We start from the raw sequence: 18038 nt of genomic DNA on the forward strand, positions 1-18038 counted from the left end.
CCTCATGGTATCAAAAATGGTATTGAATATCAATAATTTTCACGGTAATGTATTGAAATTAGATAATCAAGTATTGTGGCTTATACCATGACTACACAATTCCAGATTTAATGTAAGAGAGTAGAACTGAACCCTGGTAATATTTGTTAGCCTAATGAAACAATAATAAAGTGGATTGTGCTCACTGTATAATGCTCCCAAGGTGCACAATCAATAAAAAAATAGCAAGCCCTTAATATCTCCCACATATCCTGTTAACAAATATACACACCTTGGGAGCATTAAACAGGGTTGGACTTCCTCCTCTTTATAATTCATTATTTTGATTAATCTTGGCAATTATGGCTGAGGACTGGGATATGTGCTTTTCTGTTCTAATTTATTTTTGTTGGCCTGCCCTGGTGACTTTTACAAATTGGGCTGTGTCCACTTTCAACAGACTGTAAAACGGTAAGAATTAATAACAGCAATTCAAACAAGCAAGAAGAGACACTGTGCATGTCTGTGCAGTATCAGCCTGTCTGGGAGGAAAATTGTGGTTTGCACAGCGTCAGCCCCCACTGGCCAGTTTCAGAGACTGTTGTTGGACGTTGGTTACAGCACAGTGCCACACTGGTATTCACACATGTGCAACAGCAAGACACAAAGCCAAGGTAATAAAGTTTAGAGGAGGTATTAAACTAGAAAATATTTTCTGTTCTCATTCTGTCTATGTTGCTGTTGAACTCCAAACATCAGGACTAGAAACAAAGGAAGGGAGAGACGGAAGGAAAGGCTATAGATAAGTTTGGGTATAAGGTCAAAGGAGCTGTGTGTTTGTGTTTGAGGTGGTGAGGGGGGTTAGGTGGAGCTGAAACTCTGATGTTTCGCTCCACTGTAACAGTCCATTGGTGGAAGTTTTGATAGGGGGGGGGGGGGGGGGGGGGCATGCTCTTGACTGTTGTTGACATTAACCCCAGCTGACCTCAAAATACACACACACAACTGATATACGCACTGTGCAGAAAAGAAAAAGCTCTCGCTCTCATGCCTGTTTCTGGCTTTTCCTTTTTTACGACTGTGAATTTGTAGCAAAGCTTGGAAGTGTTGCAAGAAGTAAAATATGACTCAGGTGTGCTTTCAGCTGGGATGAAGCTTTTAAGTAGGTCTGAACCTGAAAGGAAAGTTCAGAGAGCACATCAATAAGAAACCAGACAGAATCTTTCAACAAGTCATTAATATTGAGTAAGTTGAGGTCAGTCAGTAAAAGGTCACGGTGGACAGATATTTTACAGACATGTTTTGGCTGCTGATTATACAGCATCATCATTTGAAAGAGGTCATGATCTCACATACTTGAGGAATAATCAAATTTTCTTTTCCTCTCAGTTGGTACATTTTTTTGCAACGCTAAACACATTTTTTTCTGTTTTCATCTTTTAGCCAAATTTAAAGCATAAAAGCATCAAAATATAGAGACCCCACTTCTGTTTTTTATACAAATTCACTGTATGTCTGAGATGTGACCAGCGATCTAAAACACCCACAGTAATGTCCAAAAAGCTGTAACAAGCTGGAACTGCTGCAGAGTGGACAGACTGGCAGCTAAAAATACAGCATGGAAACTCCTCTTGAATCAAACAATGAATTAGCTGACACACACACACACACACACACACACACACACACACACACACACACACACACACACACACACACACACACACACACAGCAAAGCCTCCTGGCAGGCAGTGCTAAGTGAATAAACAGGGGATAATTTTTGCTCCAGGGTGGATGGATAATGGGGATATTGAACATTATTTTAACTAAAAACATTTTACTATTACAGGAGCCATGCGGCCGCTGTAAAGATTCCACACACAAGGGAAATGAGAGAAAGACTTTCTCTCCGTCTCTTTCCTCTTGAGGCAGAGATGAAGAGCGCCACTCTGTCTCTGTTTTAACTCTTGTTGAGTCAGGTTTGTTATATTCTAGGATAAGGATACCTACAGCCAAAAAGACAAGATGGATTCATATCATCAATCACTTTTTCCGGTGATGTGGACCATTACGCCAGTGACAGTTATGCAGATGGTAATGTAGCACAAAGCAAACATACTGTTGTTGCTATAATTAATTGCATTTTAATGTGCCTTGCTCACTGATCTAAACTGTAAAACAGAAGAGTGTTTGAAGTATGTGCCAGCCAATCAGAAACAAATTTTCCATGGCCCTGGTATAATACTGAGCTGAGACATGATGCTAATTCATCATAAGATGTCCCCCCCAAAAAAGCCATACCTGTATAGAGCCCTTGGCAAGACACATAATTTTACTCAGAGTCAATAAAACAACATAAAAACACATACACACTTATCTCCGTAGCACCAAATGTATTACCTATGCAAAGGAAGTTATGTTTTCAATTTGGTTTGCCCCTTTATCAGCAGGATTACCAAAAAACTATTGGCCTGATTTTTATGAAACTTGGTGGAAGGCTTTAGCATGGGCCAAGCAAGAAGCAATACAATTTTTGTGCAGATCCAAGTCACGCAGGAGCCACATGAATTATTTTTCACTTTTGTTAACATTGCGAGATAGGGCATTTGGTCTTGGCGGAGGTCTGCTCTATCTGAGTGCCTTTCTAGTTACCTATGCTTTCGGCCAAGCTTAGAAAATGAATTCGGTGCAAATGCAATGCAGATGTGTTGATCTTTTTTCATTGCTGTTTTTGCTTTTAGCACCTTCATGTTTTTTGTTGGTCCGCTGTAGTTTGGGGCAAGTTATGTTAAATTACTGAGAGAAGAACCTGGCCTTGGTCTTCAAGGAATGTACTTGTTCATATTTGAGGACAAAAATCCTGTCACCTCAAAATCAACAACTATTATTACAATAAAACTTTGCCCCGCATATTTTTTGCCCTTTTCACCGCTAATGTACTGTTGTTCATACTGCTTCTTCTCAGGTGCAAGCAATGAGCTTTACAAGTAAGGTGCAACAGATGGAAGATCCACCCCAATTAAGGAGTAAAAAAAAAACAGCCTCTTAAGGCTAACCACCCTCGAACACAGCCAAATTGTGTTCAATGCAATGACCTGTAGAGTCCGACTTACTGTTACTAGAAGTTGAACCCTGGTCTTTACTCCCACACTTGGTTTTTAGGACTTGGTTTTAAGGGTTATCAGAACAGGGTAATGGCTTGTTAGGCTGTTAGGTATAAAGTGATTGTGTTTGGGAATGGAAATTGAATGTAAGTCAGCAAAATGTCTTTAGAAGTTTGGCAGTAGAGGTGTGTGTGTATGAGTACTTACCTGCGCACAGCGTCTGTGGTTTTCACACCAAACCAGAACTTGGTCACTCTGGAAAGAGACGGACAGCATGAAGATTAAAACAAACACAGTGAGAGAAAAATATCTGTCACAGACTAATCCTGTGTTTGACACATTCTGCCCACATTTGACCTATTCATGTGAGACTACTGTCTAACATACAAGGAGACAGAAAACTAAATATTGTTACTAAAAGGTCACCATAACCAGAGCAAATCTGACATGCAGACAGACGCACACTCAACCTTTCACTTATTTACATAATTATCCTCGGGGTGCAAAATGACTTCACACACTGCGTTTGTGGTCGCTGAACCAGACAGAGATCACGTCACTTGGTGAGATATATGTCTGTGTGTGTGTTTGTATGTGTGTGTGTACAGTAAGTGCTTAGTGAGTCAGGACCACCAGTAAACATGGCTGCTATAACCACTGTGAGAGAGGGAGACGTCATCTCATGACCACAAGGACAGAAATACAGATTATCCAAACCAACCCCTCATAGTCCTTTCAACTTTTCAATCCATCTAAGTAAAACTCATTAAAAGAAACTTGTAATTATGTATATTTGGTATTAAACACACAAGATCACACAGATCTGCAAGGTAACAAAGAATATTGATATCTGATCTACATTTTTTTTGCCATTATTCTGACACCTTGTTACACTTACCATAAAAATAATACCATTGTCAAGATACCTGATAGCCTCTAAGCTCCCACCTCCCATTGGGGACAGAATATATGATTATTTTCACTATCATTAATAAATTGATTAAATTTGATTAACCCAAAAAAGGGAAGGGCGGGAAGGGGGGGATTAATGCTCCAAGGCGACATCTTCGTTTTGCTTTTTTTTCTGAACTAAAAGTACAAAACCCAAAGATATTCAATAACAATGACATAAAACGGAACAAAAATATTTGGGAAGCTGAAGGTAAATTCTGTTTAAATTTAGCTGGACAGCTTACTTCAACAATTTAAACGACTATTGATGATTTTCATAATTGTTTATCTGTAATTGCTATCTGTCATTTAACTGACTGATTAATAAACTAATCATTTCAGCGCTAAATCCTGTTGGCTTTACAATGTGGATGTTACATCATGTTTTTAGTTTTTATTTTTTAACAGTTTTTCTGAGATTTTGGATAATTTTAAAGGCTTAAATGCAGACCGAGGACCCTGTCAGTTGCTTTTAACTTGCATTAGTGAGAGTCGGTGCGGCAAAGCTGCTGCTCTTTGCTTTGTCATCATTCTGCACAATCATGATGCCATCATCCAACATCAAAACAACTATTACAATACTGGTGTGTGTGCAGTTGTGTATCTGTCTGTTGTTATGTTTGTGTGCCTCTAGGGAGGATATGAGCCTCTGGTGTGTGTGCGTGTGTGTGTGTGTGGCTGTATGTGAGTGTGCGTGGGATAAGCCATCTTAACGACTCCTAACCCTCTCCTGAATGAGCTGTATTTAGCTGAACCAAGCTGCTCTCTCTCTCTCTCTCTCTCCACACACACACACACACACACACACACACACACACACACAAACACAAACTCACAAACACACACACAAACACACACTTTTCAGGGCTTGTCCTCTTTGTGCTTCTGGTATGATGAGGGTTAAGGGGTTAGAGTCAGGGTAACAGTGCAGAGGTTAAAGGGTAGAGATTAGGGGTTAAGGGCTTTCACGGTACAGAGGATGCTGAATTGGCTCATTCACTCTTAACATTCGAAACAGATGCATACTGACTATTATGGTGAAATTGTTGCTAAAGCAGCTAAATTGGACATTGATGTATGATAATGACTTGATAAGCACTATAGAAATACTGCATGTACCAGCTAAAATAATTTACCGTCACTAGAACAGCCAAAGATATATTTTTAACTTAAGTGAGTGCAAGATTAAGGCCGTGACATACTTTTGAAGACATGCTGGTGTCACAGTACGGTTTAAAGCTTATTTCTGACCGTAATATGAGGAGTGCTGCCTCTCAAAATTTTTGTAAATTTCCAAAACGGACAAACCATCTGTCACCCTTGCTTTCTGCTGTGACTGGCCACCGAGCATATGTGTGAAAATGGTCAGAGCTCCAAGTTCTCCACAAATTTTGTTTGCACCATTTCTCTCATACTTACATCCTTGTCCGCTGCTGCAGCTGCTTATTATTGCCTCGCTTGTCCAGCTGCTGGCAGCAGTGAAGAGGTGGTAAGTTTTCAGAGAGGAGACATGAGGAGTGCAACCAAAATCACGACCAACTTCTGAACAAAGGTCGCAATAAATTTCCTTAAACTCTTAGGAAGCTTTCCACGAGGGACCTGTGCAAACATCTAAATACACTTGACCACAAAGTCCAACTCGTTTGATTAGTTTAAACACTGTGTACTGTACCTGAGCATGGCTCATCAATCAATGCCAAAGTCGACTTGAAAAGGTGGTCTCAAGCAGTGGTTCCCAACTGGTGGGTGGTGGTCCAAAAGTGGGTCGTGGGTCCATTCTGAATGGACTGTAAGTGACTGGTGAATGTGTCAAGGTTTTCTGCAGAGCTATTTATTACCAAGTTTTAAGTAACTGCACTTTACTTATGCATTTTGTTTTATTTCACTATGTTCCTAGCCAAGGTGTTGTTAACATTTTGTGAAATAAAACTGAATATATGGTAATTTCCTAAGGAGAAATCTGGACCCTGTGGCTGAACAAGTTGGGATCCATTGGTATAAAGTAGTATGGTTAATGTGTACCATTCTTATCATTCTTATCAGGTTTGAAAACCAGTCAGTCATCAGTCAGTCATTTTCTGTAACCGCTTGTCCTCATAAGGGTTGCGGGGGGGGCTGGAGCCAATCCCAGCTGTCATTGGGCGGAAGGCGGGGTACACCTGGACAGTTCGCCAGACCATCGCAGGGCTGACACATATAGACAAACAACCATACACACTCACAGTCACAAAATTTAGAGTCACCAATTAACCTGGAGAGAACCCATGCAGACACGGGCAAACTCCGCACAGAAGGGCCCCCGCCTGGACCGAACCCCGTTCCAACTGGGATTCGAACCAGGGACCCTCTCGCTGTGAGGCAACAGTGCTAACCACATTTAATGTGAGTAGCAGTCAGCGAGTAGAGTTGCAAAAGAATTTCTCAGCGCCCCCCATCTCCTCGGAAATCTGCATATGTGTTCAGCAGGCGCCGATCTCATCCCCTTAACAGCACAGCAGTGGGTGATAAAGTAGGAAGACAGGTGAGAGGGTCATTGTCTCTAAAATACAAAGTAATTGTTATCTGTAGTAAGAATAATACAAAGTTTGAATCAATTGTAAGCAATTGGTGCTCTTTTCTATACTGTAGCAATAACATAAACAAATGTCACATAGATGATGATGCAAGTATATTGCAGTACAGAAGAGTATTTCTAATGTGAAAGCTGCATGGGGGGAAGTGAGGGCAATCTTACTCAGACACGGTACGAATCAGTGGGATCCATAATAATGCCCATATAAAAATTTTGTCTGCCTTTTCCAAAGCAGAAATTTGTCACTGATGACATCAACAATAGGTCCGTTTTATTCATGCACCGTAAGCAGTGACAGTGACCCAGCATGCACAGTATCAGAATGCTGAAATTGAAGCAGATAGATGTAATGCAGCCATCATTAATTTAATTATTTACACCTGTGCTTTTCCTACTCTGACATGTCAACATGTCTTTAGTGATCACGGGAGAAAAACAAGTGTATTTCTTGCCCAAGCTAGTATTCCTTTAAGACTAAATGAGTATTGATGGCTTGGCTTAGCAGTAATCCGTGCTAGTTGTTAAAGGGGATAATGCTGAGGCTATTGCTTAACCAGCCTCCGATAGGGATACATTAGAGAGGAAAGAAGAAGAAAGCAGTAGAGCATAAAAGCAATGGTTAAATCTCTGATGAATATATTAGTAACAAGTCTTTGGGGAAGGATGGATGGAAAGAGGAATAGATGAGAGAAGAAACAGAGGAATGGCTGTCATGGTATTACTACAGAGACAAACACCTTCTTCCTCTGCCCATGTTTTCTTTCTGTCCTCTGGTCTTTAACGGTCTTTCTAACTATGCACAACTGGCATTGCCAAGGGGCTACTGATTTTCAATTTCTATGCATATTACAAGATATCCAGTGAAAGATTTTACCATTTTTGATTTTGGCAACATTGTTCTGTCCTGACAAGCTTCTACACGCTGAATTTAGGTGAGCTGAACATTAGTCTTCCAGCAGAGGGATGCATTCCTTCTTTCATTTTTTACCCTCCAACTCAGTCTCTCCACATGGCTGCCAACTTCTGTAAAAATGACAAGAGAGGACTTGAGAATGATGGTGATGATATACTGTAGATGCTCCACTCGAAGAACTGAGGACAGTTAAACATCTCCAGATTTTCACTGAGGAGATATGAAGCAGTTTTCCCTGCTGCTGGCCTCGCATCTTCATCCCCTATCTTAGTCTTTTCACGCTCTCTCTTTCTTTTCCTGTCTTCCTCTCCATAACATCCCCCCTTTTTCTGTCACTCCTCGTCAGCCCCCTATGACACACACATTAATGCACACACACGTGGATGTACACATACTCACACTGATCCCAAGTCAATTTCATGGGACATATTTGCTGTCAGAGCCAATCAAGGCAGTTTAGATGGGCCTGTGTGCCGTATGGCTATTAAACGGTGGTCAAAGTGAGGTTTCATAGGGTCTCAGAAAGTGTGTGTGTGTGTGTGTGTCTGTCTGTCTGCGGCAAAACAGCTGCACATGTTGGAAACGTCGGGGAAGGGAAGGGAGGATTGGAAGAAGGTGACTGGAAGAAGAGAAAAGAAGTTGGATGTGGGAGGTTGAGAGGAAATGGGAGGAAGGGAGGAAGTTGAAAAGAGCAGAGGGAGGCAGACAAAAGAAGGTGAAAGATTGAAATAAATATTGGTTAACAGGAGGAGAGACTGGGATAGAGTGGATACTAGTTGTGAAACAGGACGCAATAAATTTTGTTGACTGTTGTTCGTCTGGCGGGAGCTTAGTCTTTAGAGTTTTATTAATGACAAGCCAATTTTTTTAAGTGCAGTCTCATCCACAGTAAAACCCATTTTAAAATGTATTCACTGTGGCACTATATTTATGGTCATGTATAAAGTTGTATGTGATGTATCCATTATTTTTTTTTAAGCTTAAAATCATTATGAAGACCTAAAGAACGTTTTGTCCAAAGCTTTTGTGCATTTTACAGTTCATGCACCAAAAAAATTCTCACACTGCTGCTAACGAGATACCGTGCCTGAAAAATATCAAGAGAATTTCACTCCAACACCGTTTATGATCTATGACTTAGAACCAAAAAAAGTGCAAAAATCCCATTTCATTTTAATGATGGATTTCCACAGGGCTGGATTTCATACAACACTAAAAAACACAGGGTCTTAAACCTTTTTTTATCCTGGGATCCGCAAGAGAAATTTGTCTGAGCCTGAGACACGAGAGACCCGTCAGAACCAGAACTGACCCACGGAGTTTGAAACACTTGCACTAAAGGACTTCCACATGGCTCTGATGACTGCTGCGTCCACAGTAATCATCGTTGAAGAAAAACAACCTGATATTACTTGATACAACAGCAGAGAAGAGGCAGACACACACACACACACACACACACACACACACACACACACACACACACAGGAACGTGCACGGCCAACATGCACGCGCACAGCTGCACACACCCTTCAGTGTTTGAAAGAGAGTGAGATATAAATCACACTTCTGCCAGATGCAGCGATAAAAAGTGAGTGTGTGTGAGAGACGCAGAGACGTGTGTGTATATTACTCTGTATGTGTGTGTGTGTGTGTGTGTGTGTGCACGCGTTGTGGTCAGTTTTTGCGGTGAGGCGCAGTAGAAAGTCTATTTAACACGAGGCATTAACTCTGCTAATCACACCCAGATGACCAGAAGCAAAAGTGTGCATTTTGTGTGTGTGTGTGTGTGTGTGTGTGTGTGTGTGTGTGTGTGTGTGTGGTAAATGTATCATTCATGACTAACTTCCACTTCAACAGAATATGAAGTTCTTCCAAAAAAGCCTATGTTGAGGTCTGAACATTCCCGACAGAAGCCCCTAATTAGTCTACGTGCGTGCGCCTGTGTGTGTGTTTAAGTGCACGTGTGTCAACGTTAGTGTTTGTGGTGCTCCACATCCTGTAAACAGCAAGCATCACAACAAAGTGGTTGTTACACGGTCCTGAACTTTGCCTCATCTGACAATTACATTGGTATCCGTCTTTCTGTTTCGGTTCACTTCCAACAGCAGCAATGATGAAACTCCGTCAGTAAACAAAATGCTTTTTTGCTATGTGTTACATGGTAAGATTGATACCACATTTGTATATTTAATATGAAGCCAGCTGACTTAGCATAGCACAAAGACTGTAAATAGGGAGATACCCGTTGCCTGGCAACCAGCAAAGATGGCAGGAAGTAACTGGTCCCACCGACAAACAGTATAATAAAGACAGACGACATGACAGCTCCCTTACAGTGAAGCCCAAACATCTTGATTGCCCACCTGGTGGCTGGCTGCAGTATGTCATAAACCCCACACCTTTTATATTAGTGGATGAAACATGGGCCAGTAAGTAAAAGGTAAAAAAATCAAAGTACAAGTAAAAAAAAAATGCAAAATCGGTACTGATAGTGATCAGTGGCATTACTTGCAATGAGTTGGATGGGTGTATGGATGCAAACTCGATTCCACGGGGATGTCATTTTTTAATTTTGGTTTTGTACAAATGACATGAACTTTAGATGCGCTGGTAGGCAGAATTTGTAGGTGAGCGAACTGTTTACCCTGTTTTCAGTGTCTGTGCTACACTAAATAACCCAACTACTAATCTCTACAAACAGATACTCGCATATCTATGCAGAATCTGTAGATTTTTATATCAGAAGTGATCTGGTTTCCGTTTGTAGTCCATTTCTACTTTGAGTAGTATTGACCAATAACTGCCTGCTTAATAATTTGAGCAGGCTGTGATTGCATGCAACCAACTACTCTGTGTGGAGAGTAAAAGAGTAGGAATAATTGGCCAAATTAAAATTCCGGGAAGCATTAACAATCATCTGATGACAATTTAGCTTTTCATGAACTTTCTTTGTTCTTATTTTACCTGAATTCATATGGAAAGATTAGCTGAAATGACAAGGGCATGGAAAAGAGAGCCTTAGCCCAAATATCTGCTGCTTGGGGCACCTTCATGATCAGGGTGCAGATATGAATATGAGACTGGTCACCAATGGGAAACAGATTTATGGATTTAATTGCTCCAGTATCAGATAGAATATGCAGTCATAGTTTTGATGTGGTAATGTGCATTGTCTGTCCAGCTGTGATTTACTGCCTTGGAATTTCTCGTCCTGGTTTCAGGTGAGAGACACTCCTATGCCACAATTTTATCACCATCCATCCCTGGTCCTGCTGATCAAATGACAGGGCAGTCACAAAGCAGCAGAAAGAGGTGGATGCTTTATCTCCGAGGTGAATCAAACAAGTCTTTGTCTCCTGCCGTCACCCACCCTTCTGCCTGTCTCTCTGCCTGCCTGTCTGCCTGCATGTCAGTCCACCTTTAAGCCTGTGTCTCAGATGGTCAGGTTGTCTCTCTTCATGTATGTTTGTCGCACCTGTCTGTGTGCATCGTCTACCTGCCTAGCTGGCCAGTCTTTCCATTGCTCTTGTCTGTCTTTTGGCTTGACCGTGTCTGTCTACCTGCCTTTATCTCTTCCGTCTGTCTCTGTGGAACCTGACCTGACCGTTGTCTCTGGTCTTTTTCAGAGCGTGACTGGTTGGCTGACCGACCTCTGGGCTGATTAGAGTTACCTACCGCAGAGCAGCTGGGACACACACACATAAACATGAATGCACAGGCAGCTCATTCAGCCTCGCACTGGCCCTCTGCCCTGACTCGAACCGCTAACCATCCGCTCATCAGCACCACAGACCTGTGAGTGTTTAAGACACGCAGTCTAATCTGATCTACTACGTATGTGCAAAAAGATCCAGCTCTGCAGGCAAGGCTGCTTTTCCCCCCCTTATTTTTAGGAGTTTACATCAAGGAGGAATTTGGGAATATGACAACATACCAGCAAATATACGCTCATGTGCACACACATACACACAAAGAGCTATAATTACGCTATTACACCATACAAGGGAAAGTAGTGGAAAACCCAGAGGAGCAGCAGAAAGAGAGGTGTAAATAGAAAACTGGTGACTCACATTCTAGTGGCTACACACTAGCCACACACACACACTGAGAGAGAAAGAGCCAAAAACACAGGGTTCACCCACATGAAGCCAGAGGAAGCAATGTGTGTGTTTGTGTCTTTGTGTCTGAGTGTGGCGACAGAGTTGGATGAGTAAAGCTCCACTTGCCCTCACTGATGTTATAGTTACTGGAGCTGTTATCAAAAGGTTGTTTTTTTTTTTTTAATGTTGTGTTTTTTAAATGAATGAATGCTCTGACACACAGTCTCTCCCGCCCATTAATCACTCTGTGTTCTGCAGCACTGTCCTATAATAGGTTCAGCGAGTGATGCTGTTCCCCAGGATGTGGCTGAGAGGAAACTTGTTTCCTTGTTTGCTCAAAGTTCAGAGGCTCTTTTTAATTTGGTAAAACACACAGTTTTCAGTGCCTCTTTATATCCTAAAATGACTCTCTGAGTCACACGTAGACGCCATACTTTCCTGTTTATCACTGTCCTGGTAATCAATAATGACATCAGTGCCAAGTTATTTTTCTATTTGTATTTCAATAAGGGTTACAACCAACAACTATATTCATTATTGATTACTTTGACTATTAATTTCTTGATTAATTGTGTTGCCTCTACAATGCCAGAGAGTAATGAAACGGGAGATGTGTTCGGTGTAGTCCATACGTTTATGGGTATTTTTGAAAACAGTGTTTTTCCTCTGTCATTCTAAGAAAATATCTTGTCCTTGATATAGTGTAAGAGAAACTGTGCATTTATATGTAAATGTGTAAAAAGTCCTGCGAGTAGGGTTAGAACCAGAAATGTGTCTTCATTTGTGACACCCCATAAGAAGATAACGGTGCACACTCTGATGTTATAAGCCAAAACTATGCTGATGTCTATACATCAACAATGAAAAGTTTACCTGGAAGGAGTTTTACAAAAGGTAGTTTTCAGTGACTTAAAACATAGCCTGTGTGTGGACGAAAAACCAAAACACATAGAAGAACCTACGTTTCAAAAAATACATGAGTATGTATTGGCTAGGCCTTCAAATGTCTTTTTTGTCCAACTAATTGTCCAAAATACAGAGATATTAATTTTACAATGATATAAACACAGCAAATTGATTCTCCACCTAAGTTCTCTAGAGACTAGAAAAGCTGGTGTTGATATTTTTGCTTGAAAATGTTATTAATAAAAACAAATGCAGATTAACTTTCAGTCAATCAACATGTTAATTTCAATGATGAAAATTAAAACACAATTCCCTTTAAGAAATCATTTCACGTAGCATTGAGCCTTAGTAACCTTTGTAATCTTAAAGTAAGTAAAAAATCTGACTAATAAAGTTAATTCAAAGGCTACTTGTTTCAGGAACTTTGATGAATCAAGCTCTGTCCTCTTACTGCTTCTGCTCTGCTTTGTTTCAAGATGTTGACAATCTTAAAAACTCCCTGAAATGAGTTTCAATAAAAAATATGATTTTAGGGGGGGAATATGACACTCAAACGTTTCTTTTCATTCTGGAATATTTTCTCATCAGGTAAGTTTGTCTGCTGGAAGATTTCAGCATACAGAGTCAGAAAATCCTGCAATCCTGGCAGACTAAACACATCATGGAAATGAGCTAAAGCCTACAAAAAAAATCACAAAAATAAGAGTTGTATCTGAATGGGATGCAACATTTTTTTTTACTTTTTAAAAAGAAACTCAAGTAGAAAATGAATGTCTCGCAGGTTTGCTACCTCCCAGTCAGTAGGTCTCTTTTCCATAGCTACTCTTTGATGCTCAACATCTGACTACTGCACTCCACTTCATAAAGTTTAGAGCAAATGTTACCTTTCTCACACTTCCATTCACACACGCACGCACACACACGCGCGCGCACACACACACACACACACACACACACAGACATCTCACTGCTGGAGAGTCGTCCAGGGGCCACCCTCATTACCCAACGCACAGGTGTGCAGGAGTCTATTCTGGATGGACGAGGACCAGACCAAACCTCCGTTTTATAGATGAACATATGCAAACCCACACACACACATAAATACACAAACTTTCTTCTACACACCTCAGAGCCACTGGGGCTGAACTCTGTGGTTAATGACTTTCCCACCCACTACACAGCATGCACATGTTGAAGCCGTTAACGATAAGTGGCTTTTCGAACTTGGTAACGTCCTAATGTCCCCGTTAATCTCACATTCCTCACTACAAAGGCCACAGAACATGGGCCAGCGATTTCACTGAGATGAGTAATTTTGTCAACTATTATAAACACAGAACCTACATTTTCCTTGGCCCTCTGTGCACTGACACTAGGCAACTCCAACCTAAGCAACATCAAAACATTTGTGCAAACCCTCGTGATGAAAACCGCATTGGAAATTACTCGTTGTTTCAGGTAAGATTACACAGTTTCTTTGCATTAATTATTCAGGCAGTAAGTGCTCCACTGAGCTCCTTTTCTGTTGTGCATAACAAGCTGATCTAAAATCTCTGCACAACATGGCATTGAGTGGCCACTGTTTCTCATAAGACCTTAGAAAAGAAATAATGGGAAGCTTCACTTAAAGATTAGGACGCTTACTACAAAATTGTAATGACAACACAATGTATTTATCTAGCAACCACCACAGTCCATGACGAGAACAGAGAACACATTTTTTTTATGTTTTAATGTTTTGACACAGTTTGATGATGCAATTTAAAGTTGATGGTATAATGTCTGTGGTTACATATTTAATTGAGAGAAGCCACTTCTGCATACTACTGAATCTGACAATTCACCGAGAGATCTTTATGTTGATGGATTATGACAAAGCAATTTTTAAAGGGTAACCTTTCTGATTTATTTACCAATTTTACAATTGACTGCACCTGATGCTGATTCCTATCACAACTTCTGGTAATTTCAACCTTTAATGCCCACCTGTGAAATATTTTAGGAGGCTGTACTGCTATAAGTATTACAGCAAAAATTTAGGTTAGGCAACTACACCCCACTGAACTATAAAGACTGTAGACGCACAGTGTTTGCAACTGGTCTGATAAAATATAGAAAATGCCAGATATGCACCTTTTAAGGAGAGACTTTTAGGGTAAAAAGCAGCCTTAAATTATCGTGCACCTTATAAGCTACTCCTTATATTTGAGGAATCTTCTGCAGTTAACTCACCTTTGAGTGTCAAGCAGTACAAGCTAGCCTAATATTTAAACAGCTAGCCTACACGTCATATTAAGTATCATACCAATGTTCCAGAATGGGGTTTAGGTGGCAAATAGCATCAAAATCCTAAATCACGGCTGTCTGACTCCTCTTTTATTTTGTATACAATGGTCATTTTCACCACTAACCGCAGATCATATTTGACCCCACGGTCAATAAACACTTCTAAATAAGAGTCAAAGTGTGTTTTAGTACCTGGAGGTGTCTGAATGCAGCCGTTAGCTGAGTCATATGCAGAGTGAGGCACCTGGACGTGCATCTGGCGCTGTTGATTTTCTCCTGAACATCCTCCTGCTCCGGTGAACTCCTGCGGGCACGAGTCACCGCCAACACCGCGCACAGGAGCACCAAAGCGGCCCGACAAACTGACATGACACCGAGAGGAAATACTAGGATGCGAAATGAAAGAAAAACACAAAATTAAACGGCAGACTTTTCTTTCTTCGCGTGAGGCTGGTCACCGTCCCGCTCTCGCGACCCTTTAAGTTCAGAATGAAAACATCAGAGCGTTGCTCCTGTCTGCGCGCGAGCGCTGAGTGGAGCGGCTCTTCCCTCCTCGCGGACACTCCCACCACCGGCACAAGTGCGGCCACGCGGAGTTACAATGGCTTTCAACCATATAATCCATATCCCAATCTTCATCACTTCTGCGATTTCGATCAATTCTTTCTCCAAATATTCATTATCATCATCATCACTCAAACTACATCACCTGAACATATGCAGCTAAAGGCATTATCGTCATCATCTTGGACCTGATGCACACCATTATCACCATTATATTGTATTCAATAGCATAATTATCATCACCTTTAGCTCCTTCATCTTCATAATCATCATTTTCATGTTTATTTCCTCTTGTAACATTGGTGCTCATGCCACTGACCACTACCATGATCTCTCACTCAAACACTAACTTACACTGTACCTGTTTAAATCTGTTTAAAATTTATCTTCACCGCCATAACCATAAACATCATTGTTACCTTCATCATCATTGTATTTATGGATGAATTACTAAGACTCAAAAAGAGACTCAAAATGACCACATAGACATGCAAAGGAACTGCAAAGAGACAACACACCTAAAAGAGATACTAAATGACCTCAAAGAGACACAAAACCACAACAAGATGCATAATGACAACAGAAGAATGCAAAACAACACATTCTCATCCAGACTCGTCATATTTTGTCGCTTTGTCAGTGGACTTTCACGTCTAAATATGAAGCTGTCAGCTAATATCAGCATGGTGCTATAGGAGACATAGACCTGATTTTGGAATGCCTCAGGAGGAAATTCCATTCAGCTGCTTCACTTTCGGGGTCCTGGTATTATTCATGCTGGCTCACTGTCACACTTTCATGACTTACGGTAACACTTGAATAGAACAGACTCATTGTTAATCTTATTAGTAACACCTGTGCTTTTCCTATACTGACAAGTCTAGATGTCTGCTGTGAAAAAGGACTGATAATCCATCATCATCACAGTCATTATTATCTGGCACCAGCATAATCAGTGCCATATACAAGAATTATCATCTCCATTCTCGTCTCCTCAGCTTCACATGCATCATCAATTTCACCTATAACCTTTATCTTCACGTTTACATTATTATTCATTTCCTCCTTTCCACCATGATCGTGATCATCATTATCTGGATTTTTGAATTGGTTCATGGTTAGATGCCTGAAATAAGGTCATGTTTTGTTCTGCAATATAATATGAGACCACAGAATGTCATCACACCACAAACTTTAGCTTTTGACTTCTGGCAACTACATTTAGGCCTGGTGTTCATTTGTGAAGATTATCTTGCTGAACAAAACCTGTAAGTATCATAAAAGTTTGTTTGCCACAGGGCTTATTTTCTAGAGTAATCAAAGATCTAATGGGAAAATCCCACAGGTTTAAAAGAACCAGGGTGAAGCTAACTGCCATGTTGGCTCATAGAAAAACACCATCCCTGGAGCAATTTATTATCATTGTCATCATCAATAATGTAACTCTCTCCCCCATCATAATCAGCATCATCATGCTCTTCACTATCATTATCTTGCGGCAAAGCATTCCATTTGTTTCCCCTTGCTTCACCTGTGATCATGCATCATCATAACTAATAATCATAATTATTATTAGCAGCAGCAGTACCATTATCTTCATCAATGTAGCATCATCATCAGCATCCTAACGTGTATATTTCCATGCTTCACCTTTATCATCTCAATCTTCCTCATGATGAACATAACATCTTCATCATCATCATCAACAACATAAATAAACAAATCCATACAGCAGCTATCAACTCAATGATTTCTTTGTTGAAGATCAAAAAGCTGCTATAAAAAGATTAAATTTAAGCAGATACAGTGAAACAAGAGATGGCATTTATGGCATAATGGTTTGCATGGCAGGCTATTGTTCTGAGCCTATTAACACTTTGGTATTACTATTCTGAAAAACAAACTTCCCTTTATAGTCTGGGAATTCTCTCTGATAATTATTAGCACAGACTAATAAAAGAGCATTTATTAATGGGAAATAGACCTGAAGAATGTGTTGAGGTACGTGTCTGTCACTGAGCCAGTCAGTGTGTTAGTCAGTCACCACTTTTCTGCAGCAACTGCAGAGCCAAGTGGGCTTTATTAGATCCAGGGCCAAGTCAAGATGTTTAGGACACATGGTTGAAAGCCCTATTTGTTTACATGAAACTGTAACCCAGCAGAGGAGTCATCTCTTTTGGCAATGAGATGGAGAAAGAATCACCTACGTTTTGATTTAGGGGAAATGGAAACATATAAATATTTAGTGCGTACTGGCAGGACTGTTCTTGGCTCTGCAGCAGATCCTTGACTTTTCATTCTGTCTTCATATAGAAAGGACTGATAGAGAAGACTGCATACTGCAGGTAAGTATGATAGTCCAGACTAGTGACTTCCAACCTTTTTGAAAGGTAAAATATATTTATACTTATAAAACAGCCCAGGGTGATGTATTTATGTAACTTCTTTTAATTGACCAACTATCCAAAATCCAAAGATATGAGGTTTATTGGTTCCAGATCCATAGAAATTAGCATATACTTGTGGCCCATTATTATGGGCTATGACCTTAGCGATGCCTTTAATCTACAGCACTGAGCAGTTCAATAAAATCATATTGCCTCTCAGATTCTTTAATATGATGGACTTTTACAGGCCTTAAAAACTCACAACTTTGTGC

At 40.5% G+C, this 18038-nt stretch overlaps 1 protein-coding gene across 1 annotated transcript in view; it reads right to left on the minus strand.

Moving 5' to 3' along the window:
- anos1b (anosmin 1b) overlaps positions 1–15273 on the minus strand; it is a 61120-nt gene extending 45847 nt beyond the window's left edge. Inside the window, exons 1-2 of the mRNA XM_042483932.1 lie at positions 15008–15273; positions 3292–3339 (exon numbers count right to left, since the gene is read on the minus strand). Coding sequence (XP_042339866.1) covers positions 3292–3339; positions 15008–15184 — 225 coding nt within the window. The 5' untranslated portion in view covers positions 15185–15273. The remainder of the gene's footprint in view (positions 1–3291; positions 3340–15007) is intronic.
- Positions 15274–18038: the final 2765 nt, after the last annotated feature.

The sequence above is a fragment of the Plectropomus leopardus genome, chromosome 3 (assembly GCF_008729295.1).
Source record: "Plectropomus leopardus isolate mb chromosome 3, YSFRI_Pleo_2.0, whole genome shotgun sequence".
NCBI classification, from domain to species: domain Eukaryota; kingdom Metazoa; phylum Chordata; class Actinopteri; order Perciformes; family Serranidae; genus Plectropomus; species Plectropomus leopardus.